The sequence below is a fragment of the Nicotiana tomentosiformis genome, chromosome 8 (genome assembly GCF_000390325.3).
Source record: "Nicotiana tomentosiformis chromosome 8, ASM39032v3, whole genome shotgun sequence".
Taxonomy (NCBI): Eukaryota; Viridiplantae; Streptophyta; class Magnoliopsida; order Solanales; family Solanaceae; genus Nicotiana; species Nicotiana tomentosiformis.
In genome coordinates, this window is record NC_090819.1 from 99,818,493 (window position 1) to 99,835,259 (window position 16,767).

The 16,767-nt window shown below is 35.6% G+C and overlaps 2 protein-coding genes and 2 long non-coding RNA genes across 18 annotated transcripts; 2 read left to right on the forward strand and 2 right to left on the reverse strand.

The window, feature by feature from the left end:
* Positions 1 to 1,671: 1,671 nt before the first annotated feature.
* Positions 1,672 to 2,811, reverse strand: LOC117275530 (uncharacterized). The gene is made up of 2 exons (XR_004505706.2): positions 2,673 to 2,811; positions 1,672 to 2,542 (listed from the first exon to the last, which is right to left on the reverse strand). It is a non-coding gene; the product is annotated as an uncharacterized lncRNA (long non-coding RNA).
* LOC104091271 (probable WRKY transcription factor 50) lies at positions 2,314 to 4,173 on the forward strand. The gene is made up of 3 exons (XM_009596562.4): positions 2,314 to 2,551; positions 2,726 to 2,864; positions 3,710 to 4,173. The coding sequence occupies exons 1-3, from the start codon at positions 2,314 to 2,316 to the stop codon at positions 3,837 to 3,839; spliced, it is 507 nt and encodes a 168-aa protein (XP_009594857.1). The 3' UTR covers positions 3,840 to 4,173.
* A 1,765-nt stretch (positions 4,174 to 5,938) lies between these two features.
* LOC104091273 (protein PLASTID MOVEMENT IMPAIRED 1-RELATED 1-like) lies at positions 5,939 to 16,146 on the reverse strand. Of its 15 annotated transcripts, none has more exons than XM_070182557.1 (5): positions 16,038 to 16,146; positions 15,789 to 15,901; positions 13,642 to 13,742; positions 7,349 to 9,596; positions 5,939 to 7,239 (listed from the first exon to the last, which is right to left on the reverse strand). In XM_070182557.1, exons 4-5 carry the CDS (start codon positions 9,586 to 9,588, stop codon positions 6,126 to 6,128), a joined length of 3,354 nt encoding a protein of 1,117 aa, XP_070038658.1. In that variant the 5' UTR covers positions 9,589 to 9,596; positions 13,642 to 13,742; positions 15,789 to 15,901; positions 16,038 to 16,146; the 3' UTR covers positions 5,939 to 6,125. The 15 variants fall into 15 exon arrangements, 8 of the variants coding, with proteins under 8 accessions (XP_070038658.1, XP_070038653.1, XP_070038656.1 ...); XM_070182552.1 differs by having other exon boundaries at positions 13,642 to 13,913; XM_070182555.1 differs by lacking the exon at positions 16,038 to 16,146 and adding an exon at positions 13,859 to 13,913 and having other exon boundaries at positions 15,789 to 15,997.
* Positions 13,072 to 13,459, forward strand: LOC138896917 (uncharacterized). Its single transcript, XR_011410515.1, has 2 exons — positions 13,072 to 13,212; positions 13,267 to 13,459. It is a non-coding gene; the product is annotated as an uncharacterized lncRNA (long non-coding RNA).
* Positions 16,147 to 16,767: the final 621 nt, after the last annotated feature.

Sequence of the window (16,767 nt, forward strand, 5' to 3'; positions counted from 1 at the left end):
TTGAAGTTAGTATGTGCTAATTGGAGATTTTTAAATTGATTTCTAGTTAAAGAATCACTTATTTACTGTTTGTTATTGTGTTATTATTATTGATGTATTCCATGCCTATTTAGAATCTTTGTACTTTATTTATTGGCACATAGTAATTGTCAATGTCGACCCCTCATCACTACTTCTTCGAGGTTAGACTAGATACTTACTGGGTACATGTTGTTTATGTACTCACGCGACACTTCTGCACTAATCGTGCAGAATTTGAGGCAGGTGCATCTGGCAGGTTTTGAGAGTATTCTAGTAGACACTTTATGGTTTTGAATATTTATTTCACTGTATTTACTCTCTCATTAGTTTATGTCTTACCTTACTATAATTTTTCACTACTAATCTACTTAATAAATAAAAATCAACTACTTTGAAATTATTAAAAAGAACAAATACATGACTAGTTCACCGTTGGCTTGCCTAGCGGCGACGTTGGGCGCCATCACAGCCTATAGGAGAAATTGGGTCGTGACATAACCATATCAAATAATGATTAAATTTATTAGCAAATTAACTTGTATTAATGCCCTAAATACATGTATGGGAAAAAAATGAGATGGCACAAGCTTATTGGGAAATGCAGTTGATGCGATTTTACACATAAAATTCCATGTGGAAAGTATAGTTTGTTCACAAGCAACCAAAGATCTCTCTAAATTAAAAATCAAAGATCTCTCTAAGGTCTAAAACCCCTCTTTCAAGGGGACATGATGGAAAGAAAGGACTTCGAAAATACAACTCCCATGTCCAAGATTTTGATATCAGTTGTATTGACTCCTTGACCAACATTACCCTTTCTCTAATCAAAATATAGTGAAACCAGAAGAAAAGACTTAGTAAAAGTCTCCAAATTACAAAGTGAACATGGATGTCCATTTTCATGGACTATTTCAATGTTCAATCCGATACCTAACCCATTAAACACTTAAACTCCTTCCTTACTCATCCATCTTGCAGGTTGGCAGGGGGCAATGTATATGTGCTTCTTGAATATGTAACTCGAATTGGCATGGCGGATCGAGCTAAAATTTTCACTAATGAAGGTCAACCTATAAAAAAGTAAACTCACAAATAATCCGAGGTCAGCTGACTCGCAAATAAGCCGAGGTCAGTTGACACCTCTTGAATACATGTGGCAGCTTAGCGTTAGAGCAAGAAGTATATTAAAAAGACAATCTTGAATGATCCAGTGTCTTTTGGTTTGAATTGTATATAGTAGTAAACCCTAATTTATCTTGAACTAAATTTTTTTTTAAGTATTAATCTTTTGAAGGATTAAGTGGTCATGAAATGTCACATACAAAATTACAGTGTCAAGAATGTTATTCGCAAGTAAACTAAACCTAACTTTGGACTGTAATACCATCATTACTGACTAGACTACGCACATCTCAACACTTTTTCCTTTCCATTTTTATAATTTCTTAACTTATTTAGCCATCAGGATACACATTATCCATCTACCCCAATCCTGGTATGATATTTTTAATCTCTCAATCTTCATATATTTGCTACCCAAGTCAACCACTGTATCCAACAAAAGTCTCCAAAGCATGTTAAGATACTCCCTGGAACTTGCCTAGATCTTAAGTGGGCTCCAATAGGTTTCACATCCACAGGGTAAAAGAATAGCATGAAAACTTGCACCATAAAGTGCATGAGAATTAAGTTTTATAAAATCATTACACTATTAGTGGAATACTATAATTTAACTAGCTATAATAGACTATTGTTACGAGTGGTTACATGTTGTTATAAGTAAATTTAAGTAATAAGGTAAAAGATCGATATAGTGTCACCGCACAAAAGTTAACACAAGTGCAAATTATCTCGCATTAATCCTCGAATGCGTATGCGAAAAGTGAAAGTGCAATCAAATAAGAAAAGGTCATGACACCAATCAATCATTGTCACAAATTGACTTGTCGTATTCCGCTCACAGTTGTGAAGGGGTTGGTCTAAGCACGAGACCTGATATATGTGAAGTTTACACACAAGAAGCAACTTGAAAAGTCTATGCACAAGTCTTCCATGTCCCATTCTCGATCTCTACTGGTCCACTCTTTGTTTAGCATCATAACCATAGTTTTTTGAGTCACTAAGAGAGCAAATAAAGAGCCCCCGACAATGACATGCATTCAGCCACCAATCCTAAGCATCGTCCATGAACCTTCTTTCGACCTCGTAGGAAGCTTACTAGGAAAGATACATATATAAAGGGGAACTTTGCCTTCAACATAAAGGTACACCATGTGAATTCAGTCGATTACCATGGCTGCAAATAATCCTAGTGCAAACATGTCTGATGGGAGTTTTAGATCACTGGACTCACCTGATAGTGATTTTTCCAACCAGCTAATTAACTTTGAGCTTTCTGACATTTTTGAGCTCGATAATTGGCCCGTTCATGATGATCCAACGTTCGTTGTTTCTGGCCCTTCCCAGTACTCAGGAAATGAAGTGGTTGTCACTGAGAGAAGCAGGAGTTACCATGAAGGATCTAGCAACAGTAAGCATTTCATCAAGAAACAGTTTTTAGCATTTTGTTATGTAATTTAGTTATATGGCATTAACATGAGACATCTAATAACATTACACACATGCACAAATTAGGTAAGAGTAGCACATACCATGAAATTTGATTAACTTTATTGATGAAACATTTGGTTTGGTAAACAAATAGACATTGGGAGCAGCAGGGAGAGGAAGGAAGTAAAGGACAAGGTTGCTTTCAAGACACTGTCACAGATTGAAATACTAGATGATGGCTATAAGTGGAGAAAGTATGGAAAGAAGATGGTGAAAGATAGTCCAAACCCAAGGTAAGATAATATTTTCATATTTTCTGTTTCAGGCAAGGGTGACAGAAGGAAGAGTTTTAGTTAGAACTTTCCTTCTACCTTTCCTTTTCTTTCGGTTTTCATTTTTATCCACGTTCCCATGACAAATATCACTCCTCAGGCCTTGAAACCTGAAGAACTCAGTCCACGCTATGCCATAAAGCTCTCAGAAGATGTTAGCCTTATAGCTCATGATAGCTTATTGTTTAGTTTGCTGGCTTAAGCTATCTGAATCAAATAAGCATATATCTGCAGTAACTGTTTGCTTAAATAAAGATGTAGTGAAAAGCTGGTTGCATCTATGTTCAACCGAGCATGACATGACTTATTTAAGTTGTATTTCTATAAGCTGCCTAATTTATTAGTTATCCTAACAATATAACAACTACTGCTCCTCTTCAGTTACTTGATACTCTTTGCACTCTCAGTCAAGCAACCTAAATTCTAGGAAATTTACCAGAAACATAACTCACCAAAGAACAGTCCACATCTGCCAAACCATGGGACCACATTATCAAGGCCCCATTTCTAGTTAAATATTAAAGGCAAAAGAGAAGTGCTAGTGTCACTTAAAAACGAATGTCACATCAAAAGAAGATGAGGTTCCAATAAGACACCAAGACTAGGGTGTAAGACCTGAAAAGAAAAGTTGAGAAATTGAAAGTAGTAATTCTATTATGGCAAAAAGAAACTTCCACATACTTTAATCAATTAACTACGCTTTCACAGAGACTAACAAAAAAGTTATGGCTTTTGCTTTATACGAATAGCAGCTTATGGAAATTGGTATGATAACTTACTCACATAATCATGTTCTGTATCAACAGGAATTACTATAGGTGCTCCATTGAAAGTTGTCCAGTGAAGAAGAGAGTTGAACGAGACAAAGAGGACTGTCGGTATGTGATAACCACCTATGAGGGTGTCCACAACCATCAAGGTCCTTCCCAGTTCTGATTCCTGTAACAGAGCATGAATTTTGAAGTTACTATGACTGTTGCAAAGTAGCTAAATCAGGGTTTTACTAGTAAATTCCTGTTTCCGGTGTTTAGACCTGACATCTTGGCGAGTTCGTAACCTATCACAGTGGGCTCAGATGGAGACGTCTCTCTGTAACTTATAAGTAATCAATTACAACAGTTTGTACTCGTCAGTTGGCATGTAGTCTAATCTTGCTTCCAACAGGATTTATATATGTTATAGCATTACCAACTGACATGGTAATCTTCAGTGTTGACACATATTGTGCATCAGTGAAGTAATCAATCGAGAAACAGGCCATCCAATATATTTTTTAAAAAAACAGCCTTTTTCCAGCCAATGTGAAGAAAGGAAAACTGAAGTGTCAGATGTATCTTGTTTCACCTGAAAATTTGAGATGAACCACAAAATGGTTGAATAAACTCTGTTTTGACCTGGAGGCAAATGCAATAGGAACATCGTTCCGTGGTTTTAGATACTATGCACTAAAAACCGGTTAGTCTTTCGTACGAACTAGTTTAAATGGTAATATATTGGATCGGAGAAGCGTCTTCGTAGTATCAGGTTGAGGTCCGAAGTCAGGTCACCTAGCTTAGAGCCCGAAGGATCAATGTCGAGCTCAATGTTATTATCAAGATCGAGCCCAAGTCGAGCTATGATGCAAAGTAAAGATATCGAGCTTATGATTCAGAGACCGACCAAACACTGAGCCCGAATCAATACAGGGGTCCGAGTCAGAATCGAGCTCGAATCAGGATCGAGAGCTCGAGTCAAGACCGAAAACTCGAGTCAATATCGAGCTCACAGACAAGAGCCGTTGCAATCTCACTAGAGGAGAGAATCCTGGCAGGAATTATGGAAAAGCTGATTTGTCATGAGTCTTCCACTATATATTTTTAGTTATATCTAAAAGTAGGATCTTCCACTATAAAGAGGATGGCTACATTTCTGTAAAGGAGGGTCTTTTGCTTACATTGTAATTCAAATACCATATTCTCCTATATTCAAGAGTTATTCTTTTAAGCTTCATAAATTGATTCATCTTGTTTAGTCCTAAAAATCATCTTCTTTCCAACCTTGTTTATTTTGCATTCTTTGCAATCCATATTTGATATTTTTATCTATCCTTACGATTTATATTAAGCTATATCACATATCCTTAGAACTACGTACAAATTCTAACTCTATCCATTTTTCGGGTAAACATAGATAAAAGACAGATACTAAAACTAACAGACTTAAGTTTCCAGAGAACACAGATAAAAAACTCTCAACCAATTTATAAGATTAAGTACAGAGGAACAATCCCATGTTTATCAATAAGTTCGTACAAAACTCCAAAGAAAGCATCGCTAGTCTAACTCATTTCTCGACCTACTCAACTAAAGGTGGCTCTACAAGTTGCATAATATTGATGATTTGTCTGCCATGAAAATATATTGCATAGCAAGTTATTGACTACAAACAGCGGTGTCATTTGTCAACTCAGAAACTCGATCAAGAAACAATGGGAAGAGGAAAAGCATCATGAAAATGAAATGCAAGCAAAACTAGAAGAACTATATGCCTTGATATATGGCCATCCTCCTTTAATCCACAGGAATAAGGAAAAGGGAAGATTAAAGGGGCAGTGGAGAGTGCTTTTGACATGAAACTTGGATTATAAGCAAGCAGTGACAACCGAAAACTCAGTCAGCAGTGCAGAGGAAAACTGAAACTTTGCAGTATAATTTCTTGAACAAATTACTGTTTGAACATTCCTACTAACAATCAAATATTGAAGCCAATTCGCGACGCATTTGTGATCTTCAACCCCTTCCCCAAGCAGTCATAACATCAGAAAAAGATTGAGCATCAAACTAGTCTCTAAATAATATTAATGTTTTATTGGAACATAAAGATTGCAGGAAATACTTCAAGGATGATGCATTGCAATGCAAGTCCAATATCAGCCAAGACAAGAGAAGCTTGGAAAGTATCAGTCACAGGCTATACTGTAAAAAGTTTATAAGGGAAAGAAGGTAGAAATAACCAGCTTCAAGAAAGTTGGTCTACAACATAGGAAGCACAGCATGAAAGCTCCAAAAACTTTGTTATAGTTATAAACGAACATCTCGAAATGCTAACCATTACAACAAGGAAATGGCTTGGAGATAATGCTATGCTGTGAAACTTTTTTCAGCTACTTTACATAAAGATGATCGAGAGATATCTTCACTTCATATACAAAATGGAAACATATACATGTGTAGAAAGAGGGTTTTATAACTTGATTCCCAAATGACTGGGCTTTGGACAACCTTCAGTTGGAAAAATAATATCAGGATTTCGTATATGAACATTTGATGTTGCCAACTCTTTCCATTTGGAATCTCTAATATGAAAATCCGATGAGATGCTCCACAAAGCATCTCCAGGCCGCATAGTTCTCCTTATCTGCGGCGATGATCTTATGATGGCATTTGACATGGAAAATGGACGTTTGCTTATCCTCCCCATGCCACTTGATAGCAACCACCGCGTCCCAGCTTGTTGCTGTCTTTTTGTGCCCCAGATTTGTTCATCATTAGGCTCAACATTAAAACCTGCGACATGAATTTCAGTTATCCTAAACTGAGAAACAGCCTGCCTATGGATTCCTCTCTCACTTTCTCCAGCAATAATTTCTTCCTGAATGAATTGCTCCTTTGGATCATTTTCACAGCTTGAATTTCTTTCTGATGCTCTGCTGCAGGAATATTGTTCAACAGGAGCATAAGATCTCTCTAATTGAATCAGAATAAGCATGGAGATGCCGACCATCTCATAGTCACGCAAAGGATCTCTGAGTTGAACCCTCAGAGCTAAAGTCAAGTTGTTACACAGTTGACCACATTCTCTACCCAACAATTCCGATCTTTCTTCACCTGTTGCAAGTCCTGAATTATCTAAATCAAGGGACTTAGCATGATGGGCTGCTAATATTTTGATGGTTCTTTCTTTGATCTCAGGATTATTACTGAAATCTCCAGCATCCAGCCTCAACCATTCATCTGGTGAAACAGACAGCTCCACTAAATCACCCTCGTCATCATCACTTTCTTTGCCACTCCAATGCTCTAATGCGCTAGCTATATTAGAACCAAAAACTTCACTAAGTTGAGGCCTAATGCTTGAAGGTGCTTCATTATCTGACAAGTTTGACTGGATTCTTAACCCTTCTACTGTAAGAGGTTCTATCTTATACATTGCCAAAGGAGCTAGATCCTCCATAGACACAAAACCTAAATCTACATCATCAATTATTGAGGTTGAATTCAGATGACCAGAACTCCGATGTAAAAACAGACCTTCACTGTCCTTCTTCATACCAAATAAGCCATGCCAAAAAGTGAACCTGCCAAAAGAATCACAAGAACATAACTTAAACGATCGTCTTGGATGACATACAAATAATGAAAATAATAGAAAACTTATAACTTATATCATGATCTTAAAATTACCACCTCTCATCTGGTTCAATTCCGGATCTGGCTTCCCAGGCCATTTCTTGTATATTCCTCCCCGTGATATCTTCTAAAGGCATCAGTGTATCCGCCTGAACAGACATTTTGGAAATTCCCCCAGATGCCCAGCAGCTGAGTATTTCCATAGCACTACAACCCATTGCAGCAGGGAGCACAACTGGACTGGAAAACTGCATGGTCAACCTTGCACCATTTCTTGCATTCCTAAAATGTTGAGGACTCATAGAACATAAGAAGCCCCCATTATGCGTGCACATTTTGGAACCTAAGCCCTCCCCAAGAGGAGGTAATTCTAATGGTCTTTCAGGGGAAAGATAGATTGGACTTCCAAACCCACCAGAGCTGGTGCGTGGTGAATTCTGGAATGCTTTCTCATTCAAACCCCAATCTCGCATCAAAGCCTCAGTTTCCAAGTTTTCTATCATTTTTGCATTCCTTTTACTCCTCAATGACTGGGTACCCCGCCAGTGCTCCATCTCAAAATCCTTAATAACCGATGACAAATCAAAGTCATCAGAACATGCAACTCTTCCATGAACACTTGAAGCAATGCCACTGAATTCCACTTGATCATCTGTTGCATCAAAACCAAAAATTGGGTTTCCAGAAGAAAGGGTCTCCTTCTCAAACTGTCTCAAAAGGCATTCTCTGGGTGAATCCGGACAACTATCAAAATTCAAGTCAATTGACGTCTGCTCAATGTTCAACATATCTAGAAAATCATTTGCCACAGACTCTGTAACATCATCTAGGCTAAGTGATTTCACCCGCCTACTGGATTTATAGCTGGACTTCAGATTCATGTAGTTTTCTTGGTCAATGGAATCAAAGATTTCTACTGGTGAATCCAACTCTGCGGACTCAGCAGTCAACAGGTCTAGGAAAATCGATTCAAGCTCTTCAAACGTTCCATCCTCGCACACATCAGTCTCCTCATAGTTGCTGCTCTTCATCGTATGTTCTCCTTCGTAAACGTCATTGCTTTCATGCTTTTGATTGTATTCACTTTTCTCATTACTTGTAACCTCCAAAATGTAAGCAACATCAGTAGTTTCTATTGAAGTATCATCACAACTGTCATAAGAACATACTTCTGGTTTCAACTGCTCTTTCCTAGAAGATTCCATACCCAGCTCACTGACAGTAAACTCAATATGTAGATCATCCCTGGTACTTTCAGCATAAGACTGAGACAAAGCACCAGAGCTTGGTTTTAAGGGTTCTAAATGTTCATATAAGAAATCTAATTCATCCAATTTCTCCAATTTTCCTTCCTCAAGTTTTTTATACAGAAAGGTAATAGATCGAGAAAGTTCTGATTTTTGGTCTGATAAAACTTCATCAAAACTTCTCGCATCCAGTGACCTAGATGAAAAATGAGTCATACCAGCAGGCTTGCGGGGAACACTTCCAACCCTCCGAAGCATTCTATTACCACTAGTCCCATCACATTCTGAGAAATGATCTATTGCAGCAGATTTGATGGCTTGTACGAATTGACTAGGTTCAATCGAGTTACTCCCTAATACAGAAAATCCGAAACTAACATTCAGCAATGCACCTTTAGCCTTTCCTGAAAGCTTGAAGCTCGTGGTCCACTTCCCTGAATTCCTTCTTCCCTCCTCTAACTCCTCCAAGGTTAGTGGAAGCAACCTCGTAAGATCAACCCAATGTTTGCCAATATCAAGGCCTGGAGCCCCAATCACAGAAACGTGAAGCATGAAATGTTTAGGCTCATACTTTGCTGAATGCTGGTGTCCTGTCCTACTTCCATATACAGAACAGGAATGCGTCAAAGTCTCTTCAAACTCGGCTGTTCCCTGACAAACCTGAGCAGGGCGAGTTCTCATCACTTCACCCTTACGTTTCCAGTTTACACACAAAGCAAGGTCCTTGAAATTGACAGGCAAGCCTTCAATGGAATGAACATGAAGAAAGAAACAACAATTGAACCGTCGATGGCGGATATGAGTTAGAGCCTTTAATGGATTCCAACTCCACATTGATGATTTCTTCTGTTTATGCAGCATGTCATCAGATACAACATTGGAACTGGATCTAGAGATATGGGTATCGCCAAAAGAATCATGCCCATGATCTGCTTGAAAAGTTGAAGCCTTCTGAGGGGTTTTATGTACATAAAGGGCTTTACTAATTTCTTCAATGTCACGCAGCAATCGCCCACCATTCTGTTCCCCGCTACTGCTCTTCCAAGACATCTTTTTCACTGCCAAAATGTAAATATCCAACCAAGAATCCAAATGAGAAGCCAAAAACAAAAAGACCTTTGTGGGCCAGAAAATTTTATTTATATTTTTACGACTCCTGACCAGCTTGCATGCACCTCGACTATTCCACCTCGTACTTGCTACCTCCCACCAGCACAAGTATCATAAAAGTTTATATTTTGTAAGGGAAACCCAAAAATAAATAAAAAATATACCTAAATATCAACTATGCCACAATTCCAAACTAATTGTAGGCTATTTTCAGAGGATTTATCACAGTTTGACATCAACTATAAGCCGATCATTTATTGGGTTCGAGACTGACTATGCTTTGCACATCGAAGAGTTAAATCCAAAATAATTATAAAAGAATAAAAAATAAAAAAATATACGTATTCAAGCCCATCATCAATCTTAATGTTTCTATTTCAGCTTATATAAGATTAACATAAGCTTAGGTATAATGAAGAACTAAACTTGTTTTAACTTTTAACTTCATTTCTTCAATTTTGAGTTCAGTAAACCAATACTGTCCCTCAATTCTCCCAATACATTACAGAAGCTTCAACTACAAATCATTATGTTTCTCTTCAAGTTTAACATAGGTAATTAGGTCAAAAACAAAGAACTAAACTTATTCTACGTTTAGTTTTATTTTCTTCAATTAATTCCCACAAATTTTCAACAAAATCAAATACCCAATTCAATACAGAAGTTCCAACTTCAGTTACAGTAAACAAATCCAACTTACACCTCAAACCAAAAAGCGTGGAATCTAAAAATAAAGAAAGAACTTGGGAAGAAGGCTTACAGAAGTGAGATCCAACATAGAAGAGCAAGGAAGATGAGTTGACCGTTGATTTTAGCTAAAGTTTATGGGTTGCCCGATTGATGATGTTATCCTCTGCTACTACTGGCTAGCTTATTATACCTTTGTTTGTTGTTTTCTTTTTGGGGAAATGGTGGGTATATTCTTATTGAATATCGTGTTTCTTTTGGGTTTTTCTTCTGCACTTTCTCTGACAGCTACCTTTTTTTCCACGCGGCCTACAACTCCAGCTTGGAAATTGTGGGTGTTTTCGTAATGGAGGAAAATATTTTTTTTTCAATATTCTCATGTTTAGTTTTTTAAATTAGGAAAATTACTTCTATGGGAGTAGTGAAAACAAGATCGCCTTGTTAAATCCTATTTTTTCGCTATTGTATTAAATCTAATAATTACTCCCTCGTATCTAAAAATAAGTGATTTTTTGATCTTTTTTTGTGATCCAAAACAAGTTATTTTTTCAAATTTTAAGAATAAGTTAATTATTTTTTTCTTACATTGCCCTTGAAGTAAATATTATTGGAGTATATGTTAGGAGTGTTTATTTCCAATGCAATTAAATTCTTCCATATGATCAGATTCACGTTTCCACTTTCTAGTTCTCTTACTCTTCAACTATGGAGTGCTTGTTAGTATAAAAATAGAGAGGCAATATGAGAGGGATGATCAAGACTCCATGAATTTTAAAGTTGAAGACTCAATCAAAATAGTTCAAGAGTACTCTCTGAACAGTAAAGTTGAAATACATGACAAATTGAGATTCTTGCTGAAAATTTGAAATCACAGAGTTTTCATTGTTATGCCGTTGCTTCATTTGCTTTAGTGAGAGTTGATAATAATCACATCCCAAATCCCAATATGGCATTATGTCAAATATAAAATAAAATTAAAAAAATGTGAAGAGATAGTAAAGGATAATATGGTAAATTTTATTGCTAATTAATGTTAAAATATGAATTTCTTAATCTGTGTGAAAACAGTCAGAAAATTACTTATTTTGGACCGGAGGGAGTAGTATTTATTAAATATTTGATGGAAATCAAAAGTACTCATCTTGTGTTAATTTAAAGGACCAGAATCGGCGGAGCTCGGATTTTGAGTTTATAGGTTCTTGATCCTTGAAAAAATAACTTATTAGGTTCTGAATAGAATAAATTTTTCTTATATATTAAGTAAATTTTTAATATAAATACAGCATTTAAACCAAAATCAAAGGCTAGTTCTGTTCCTCAGTAACATATTTAAGGGATCATTTTAAACGTATCTGTAATATAAGGAACCATTTTATAATTTTTTTCGAAATAATGAAAAGCAAACAGAGAATCTCCAAAATTATTCTGACTATTTTAAACCAAATATAAATGCCACAATGGAGTAGGTAATGGATTGCTTTGTGTGTTTTTTTCTCTTTATTAAGGTAAAAGACCTAACAAAAGGGACAATGGCCAAACTTAACCTAGTCCTACACTTAAGAGATTGTTTAGTTTATTTTCTCTATCACGATTCACGAGAACATCTACAGAGTCACTTACCGTTATCACTCCATTAATGACCCCTTTAGCAATATATAGATTAGAATAGTAAAATATGTGCAGCAACAGGAACCAAAATTTCAACTTTAAACATAAATTTTAGAATAACTTTAAGTGCTAATAACTAAATTCTACATTTAATATTAAGAGTATTTAATAAATATTTATTTAGCGACTTGATCCATATTTGAGCTTCTCACTCCGCCTCGTGACATGTAGCTATACGTATATATAGACATTATAACCAGTATGTTACTTAGTTTAAGAACCAAACTTTGAGAAAAAATCCAAAACCATACATTATTTTTGGCTTTAACTCAAAGTCATACATACTCTTTCACATGGAGCACTAATAGTCCATTTACTTTAACAAAGTGGTGCACTTTTAGTCATAATACTGAGAAAAAGACCAAAAACATACATTATCTTTGGCTTTAGACTCAAAGTCATACATATTCTTCCACATGGAACACTAATAGTCCATTTAATTTAGCACCACCTCGTTGAAGTAAATGGCTATTAGTGCTCCATGTGGAAGAAAATGTATGACTTTGAGTCTAAAGTTAAAAGTTAATGTATGTTTTTGGGCTTTTTCTCAGTGTTATAACTAAAAGTGCACTACTTTGTTAAAGTAAAATGGACTATAAGTACTCCATGTGAAAGAATATGTATGACTTTGAGTCTAAAGCCAAAGATAATGTATGGTTTTGGGCTTTTTCTCGCCAAACTTTCATACACTAATGTTGACCAATGGGTTAATAAGGGGCGGTCATCTCAGGAAGACTGAAAATCAATAGCATATACAATTATGAAAATTCAGGGATAGAAACTTCTCCCTCCTAACAGAACTAAATTACACTATTTGTTTTTCAAGAAAATCTTGTAAAGTAGAGACAAATCTCATCTACGCCCATTTACATTGATACAGATTAAAGAACCAATTACATTGAAACAAATTAAAAAACAACATTAAAAGATATCTGGTTGGGGAATATTAAGTAATAACAGTCTTCCCTCATGCTAGCGTTTTGAAATTTCATACAACAAAATAACGTGTTTAGTCATAAGCCAGTAAAGGGGTGGTTGTTGCAATAATTCTGTGACCTCACTATGATCCAAAGAACAGAACTTTCCAATTGCATACCGAAGCAAGTTTGATCTGGGAGGCAACTCCAGGTCTTCCCAATTTTCATCATCATGGAGAAGTAACAATCAACTACATCACTAATTAGGTTCATATTTTAGTGATAGGTTCATGTTTTAAGGGCTCCACTGAACACACGAGTCTGAGAAGCACATACATAAAAATAGCTTTTAAGATATGTAAGTTCAAGATCATACCATGATGAAATAATGCACAAACCTAACGTTGGATTTTTTCACCTAGGAGTATAATAGAGATATGTTTGACAACTAAAAAGGGGTAATAGACAAGCAACAGATGGCATTTTCTTTCTATAATAAAAAAAAGGAAGCAAGGTATGTTGTAGAAACTTCCTATTTTTTTTTAAAATACTTCAAAATTGGTGTAAAAAAGACTGAGAAACCTTTTTTCCCGTTTGGGGTGAGGGTGGGGAGATGTCCTTATCTCTAGCTCTAGAAATGTATATAGGCGTATATTTTGGACAGATGCAAATGAATTAAACAATCGACAATGTTAAACGTGCTCACAGTGTGTTGGCTTACCTCAGCTTCTATTTCTAATTTTAGTCACTTGTTCTGCATCTCTTCCTCCGGATGCAGCTTCAGTAGCAGAGCAATAATGAAGCATATCTGAACAGGCTTCGCTGCAAATCAACAAATTACTGTTAAGTCAGTAAATATCACATCAAATGTAGAAAGGTGGGTAGCTTGCTAAATTTTTCCATCATTCTATACAGTCGGATCAGGTAATTAGCAGCACATTGCAGCCTTCCATCTCTTTTCTGGTCAACACCTTCCCGCCTTCCCTCACTTATCTGGAAGAGGAAAAGGAGAACAAATTGAACAATTTGCCTACCTTTAAAAACTATAGAATAGAAAATCGGTTAAATCGGAGCACTATGTTTATGTATAAGTTATACAATACTATGGTTATGAAGCCACATATTATCACATTATTTATTTGGTAATATGGAATTTGAGTAGGAACTTCATGCAGCCTCATAGGTGATAAACAAAACTAAATTTATCATAAGAAGTTACTTTGATGTCTCAGAACAGTATGAATTCCAATCAGAATCAACATATAGGTAATAAAAGTAAATTCATCAAGAGAATCATGTTTAGAAGGTCAAAGAGTTTCAGTCTAATTAACTTGAAGGTCTGAGATTAATTCAAATTTTCCTTGCAACATCCTGTTTAAATTTTTACTTCTCAACTAACTTGATTCCGAGTTCCACCAAATTTCCATCTCAAATAAAGCAAAAGTATTGCAGAAACAAGTATATTTGTAGATTTGGCAGTCATATATAGGATATATCACCTACATAATATAAAAGAAAACACCATGCCCTTAGACTACCAGCTTTACATTGATCTTCAAATAATTTCTTTCCCGATCCTTTAAAGTTCAGGCTAGCACATTTGATTGACCCTGGATCCTCTTCCTTCATCTTTTTTCTTCTTTCGACACATGTATGGCATACCAAGGACATATCTCCAACTATATAAATTTAAAACCATATTCAACTATGGTGAAACGTTACCTGATTGTTTATTTTAAGTTACTGCAGGTAACATATACTTTATATGTCATTCCACTAAAAGATTTCAGCTAGATGCATGCTTTGACAAAGCAAAAATATCATAAACAAATATCTTCTTCCCTGATAAGCACACACCTTACCAGCACCTTGTCCTTATAATAACACTTGATGAGAAGCCTCATGTCATAAGGCCCATTACAAATTCCAAAGGCCAAAAAGGTCTTCCAATCATTGGAAAACATCTTATATCTTTCAATTCGCTATTTTAGAAGGAACAAGAGCACTTAAAATCACATATCAATATCTGTATACTCCTAAAATCAAACAGTTCTAGCTTATGCGTGTAAGAATTATCCTAATGAAAACAACATAAGCCACAAACAATAAGGACCGAAAGGCAAGAAGTGTGAAGGCGTAAGAAAAAAATATAATATCAGACAATCGACGATGTAAGTCTATTTAACTATATCTTACAGATCTTTCAAACCAAAGATTTAGCTCAATACAATCTTCAAAATGCACTTTGAGACTAATTTCAGAATACTCTAATCAATATTCTTTATGTTTTCGTCTTTTTTTTTTGAGAATACCTGCCCTGCTGCCTCTGCTTTCGTTCGGACCCCGGGAAGCCCTTGCTTTTGGCTAAGGCCTTTATTTACCTTTTTTTCATTCCCCCCTCAAAACTACAAATTAACAAACACTACTGGAACGGCACGACAGCAATACCATAACAGATATACTTACCGACAAGAGATAGCGAGAATAACCTACCCAAGAGAGAGAACGCATTTCTTAGTCTCTGATTTCCTATGCTATATAAATGACTAAAAATATTGGTGTGTCAATTTGGTGAATTTTTGTCACGGAGACAATTGTTGTGGTTGGTTTTCAAAGTTATCTTCAGAAAGATTCAATTTTTATTCCGTAAAATAAGTGAAATTATCTGCAGGCAAAAGAAAAATTTACCTAAAAGACATAATGCATGTGCAAACCATATACAATTACTGACATACATGGAAGAATTCTGGCAAGAAATTAAGCAGAAGAAGGTCACCAAAAACTACAGAAAAAATGAACAGCTCTAAATCCAATTACCAACAAAGAAGAGCAATACAAACTACAAATTCTTTGTCAGACAACTCTTACCTGCGCATTCACCCGACAAATTTAATCCCACGGGTAAAAGAGATCCGCAAGCACCCATTTTCCACAGTCAGCAGCAGCGATTCGCATAAAAAATCCATCTACCAAATTTTAACCTGAAGAAGAAAATACATAAGGATAAACCTCTATATAATCCTAGGAAACCTCTTATTGAAACAGATAGAGCGATATTGAGTCAGATTAGAGAAAAGAGAAGCAAAAAAGTAAAAATCACTGAAAAATAATACTTGCCTGAATTGTGAATTTTCTGGAGAGAGAGAGAGAGATTGAGCGCACAATAATAGTATAAAAAAGAAAGCCAAAGGAAATGTGTCACAAACGTAGTACAGGTGTCATTGCCAATAAAGGAGGGACAATTACCAATTTAATAAATGAAGAAGTATTACCAATTTAATAAGTGAAGAAGTATTACCAATTTATCCCTAACTATATTTGGAATTCCAAGAGTACCCCTGTTCGTACTTGTACACCCAACTCTCATTTCTAAATAATAGTAATAAGTAATATATATATATATATATATATATATATATATATATATATGAATTATGTTATAAAATAAAAATTGTAAAGTAAATAAATCAAAAACAAGTATAGAGAGATTGATATATTATTTAATTTCAAACTTATGTACATAATGAATTGAAATCTCTTCTATTTATAGAAGAAGTGAAGTTGTTGTATAAGCTGTTGTGTAAGCTTCTTGCAAGATGCTACTGCAAACTGTTGTATAAGCTACTTGTAAGCTCCTACTGCAAGCTGATGTGTAAGCTTCTTGTAAGTTGTTATTGTACGAATTATAGATAATCTTCTACATGAGTAGTATTTATCCACAACGGAGTGCCGAAATGATAAGCTTCTTCAGGAGGCTTATTTTCAACAGAGTACTAAATATATAAACATATTTACAGCGGAGTCCAATATGGATAAGCTTCTTCAAGAAACTTATTTACAACGGAGT

What these genes read in the sequence shown, in the direction of transcription:
- LOC104091271 (XM_009596562.4), top strand. Translation starts at nt 2,314, where the DNA reads ATGGCTGCAAATAATCCTAGTGCAAACATGTCTGATGGGAGTTTTAGA. An exon ending in CCATGAAGGATCTAGCAACA is followed by an intron (nt 2,552 to 2,725) that starts GTAAGCATTTCA and finishes GTAAACAAATAG; the next exon opens with ACATTGGGAGCAGCAGGGAG. An exon ending in AAAGATAGTCCAAACCCAAG is followed by an intron (nt 2,865 to 3,709) that starts GTAAGATAATAT and finishes CTGTATCAACAG; the next exon opens with GAATTACTATAGGTGCTCCA.
- LOC104091273 (XM_070182557.1), bottom strand. Translation starts at nt 9,588, where the DNA reads ATGTCTTGGAAGAGCAGTAGCGGGGAACAGAATGGTGGGCGATTGCTG. An exon ending in GGAATTGAACCAGATGAGAG is followed by an intron (nt 7,240 to 7,348) that starts GTGGTAATTTTA and finishes TTCTTTTGGCAG; the next exon opens with GTTCACTTTTTGGCATGGCT.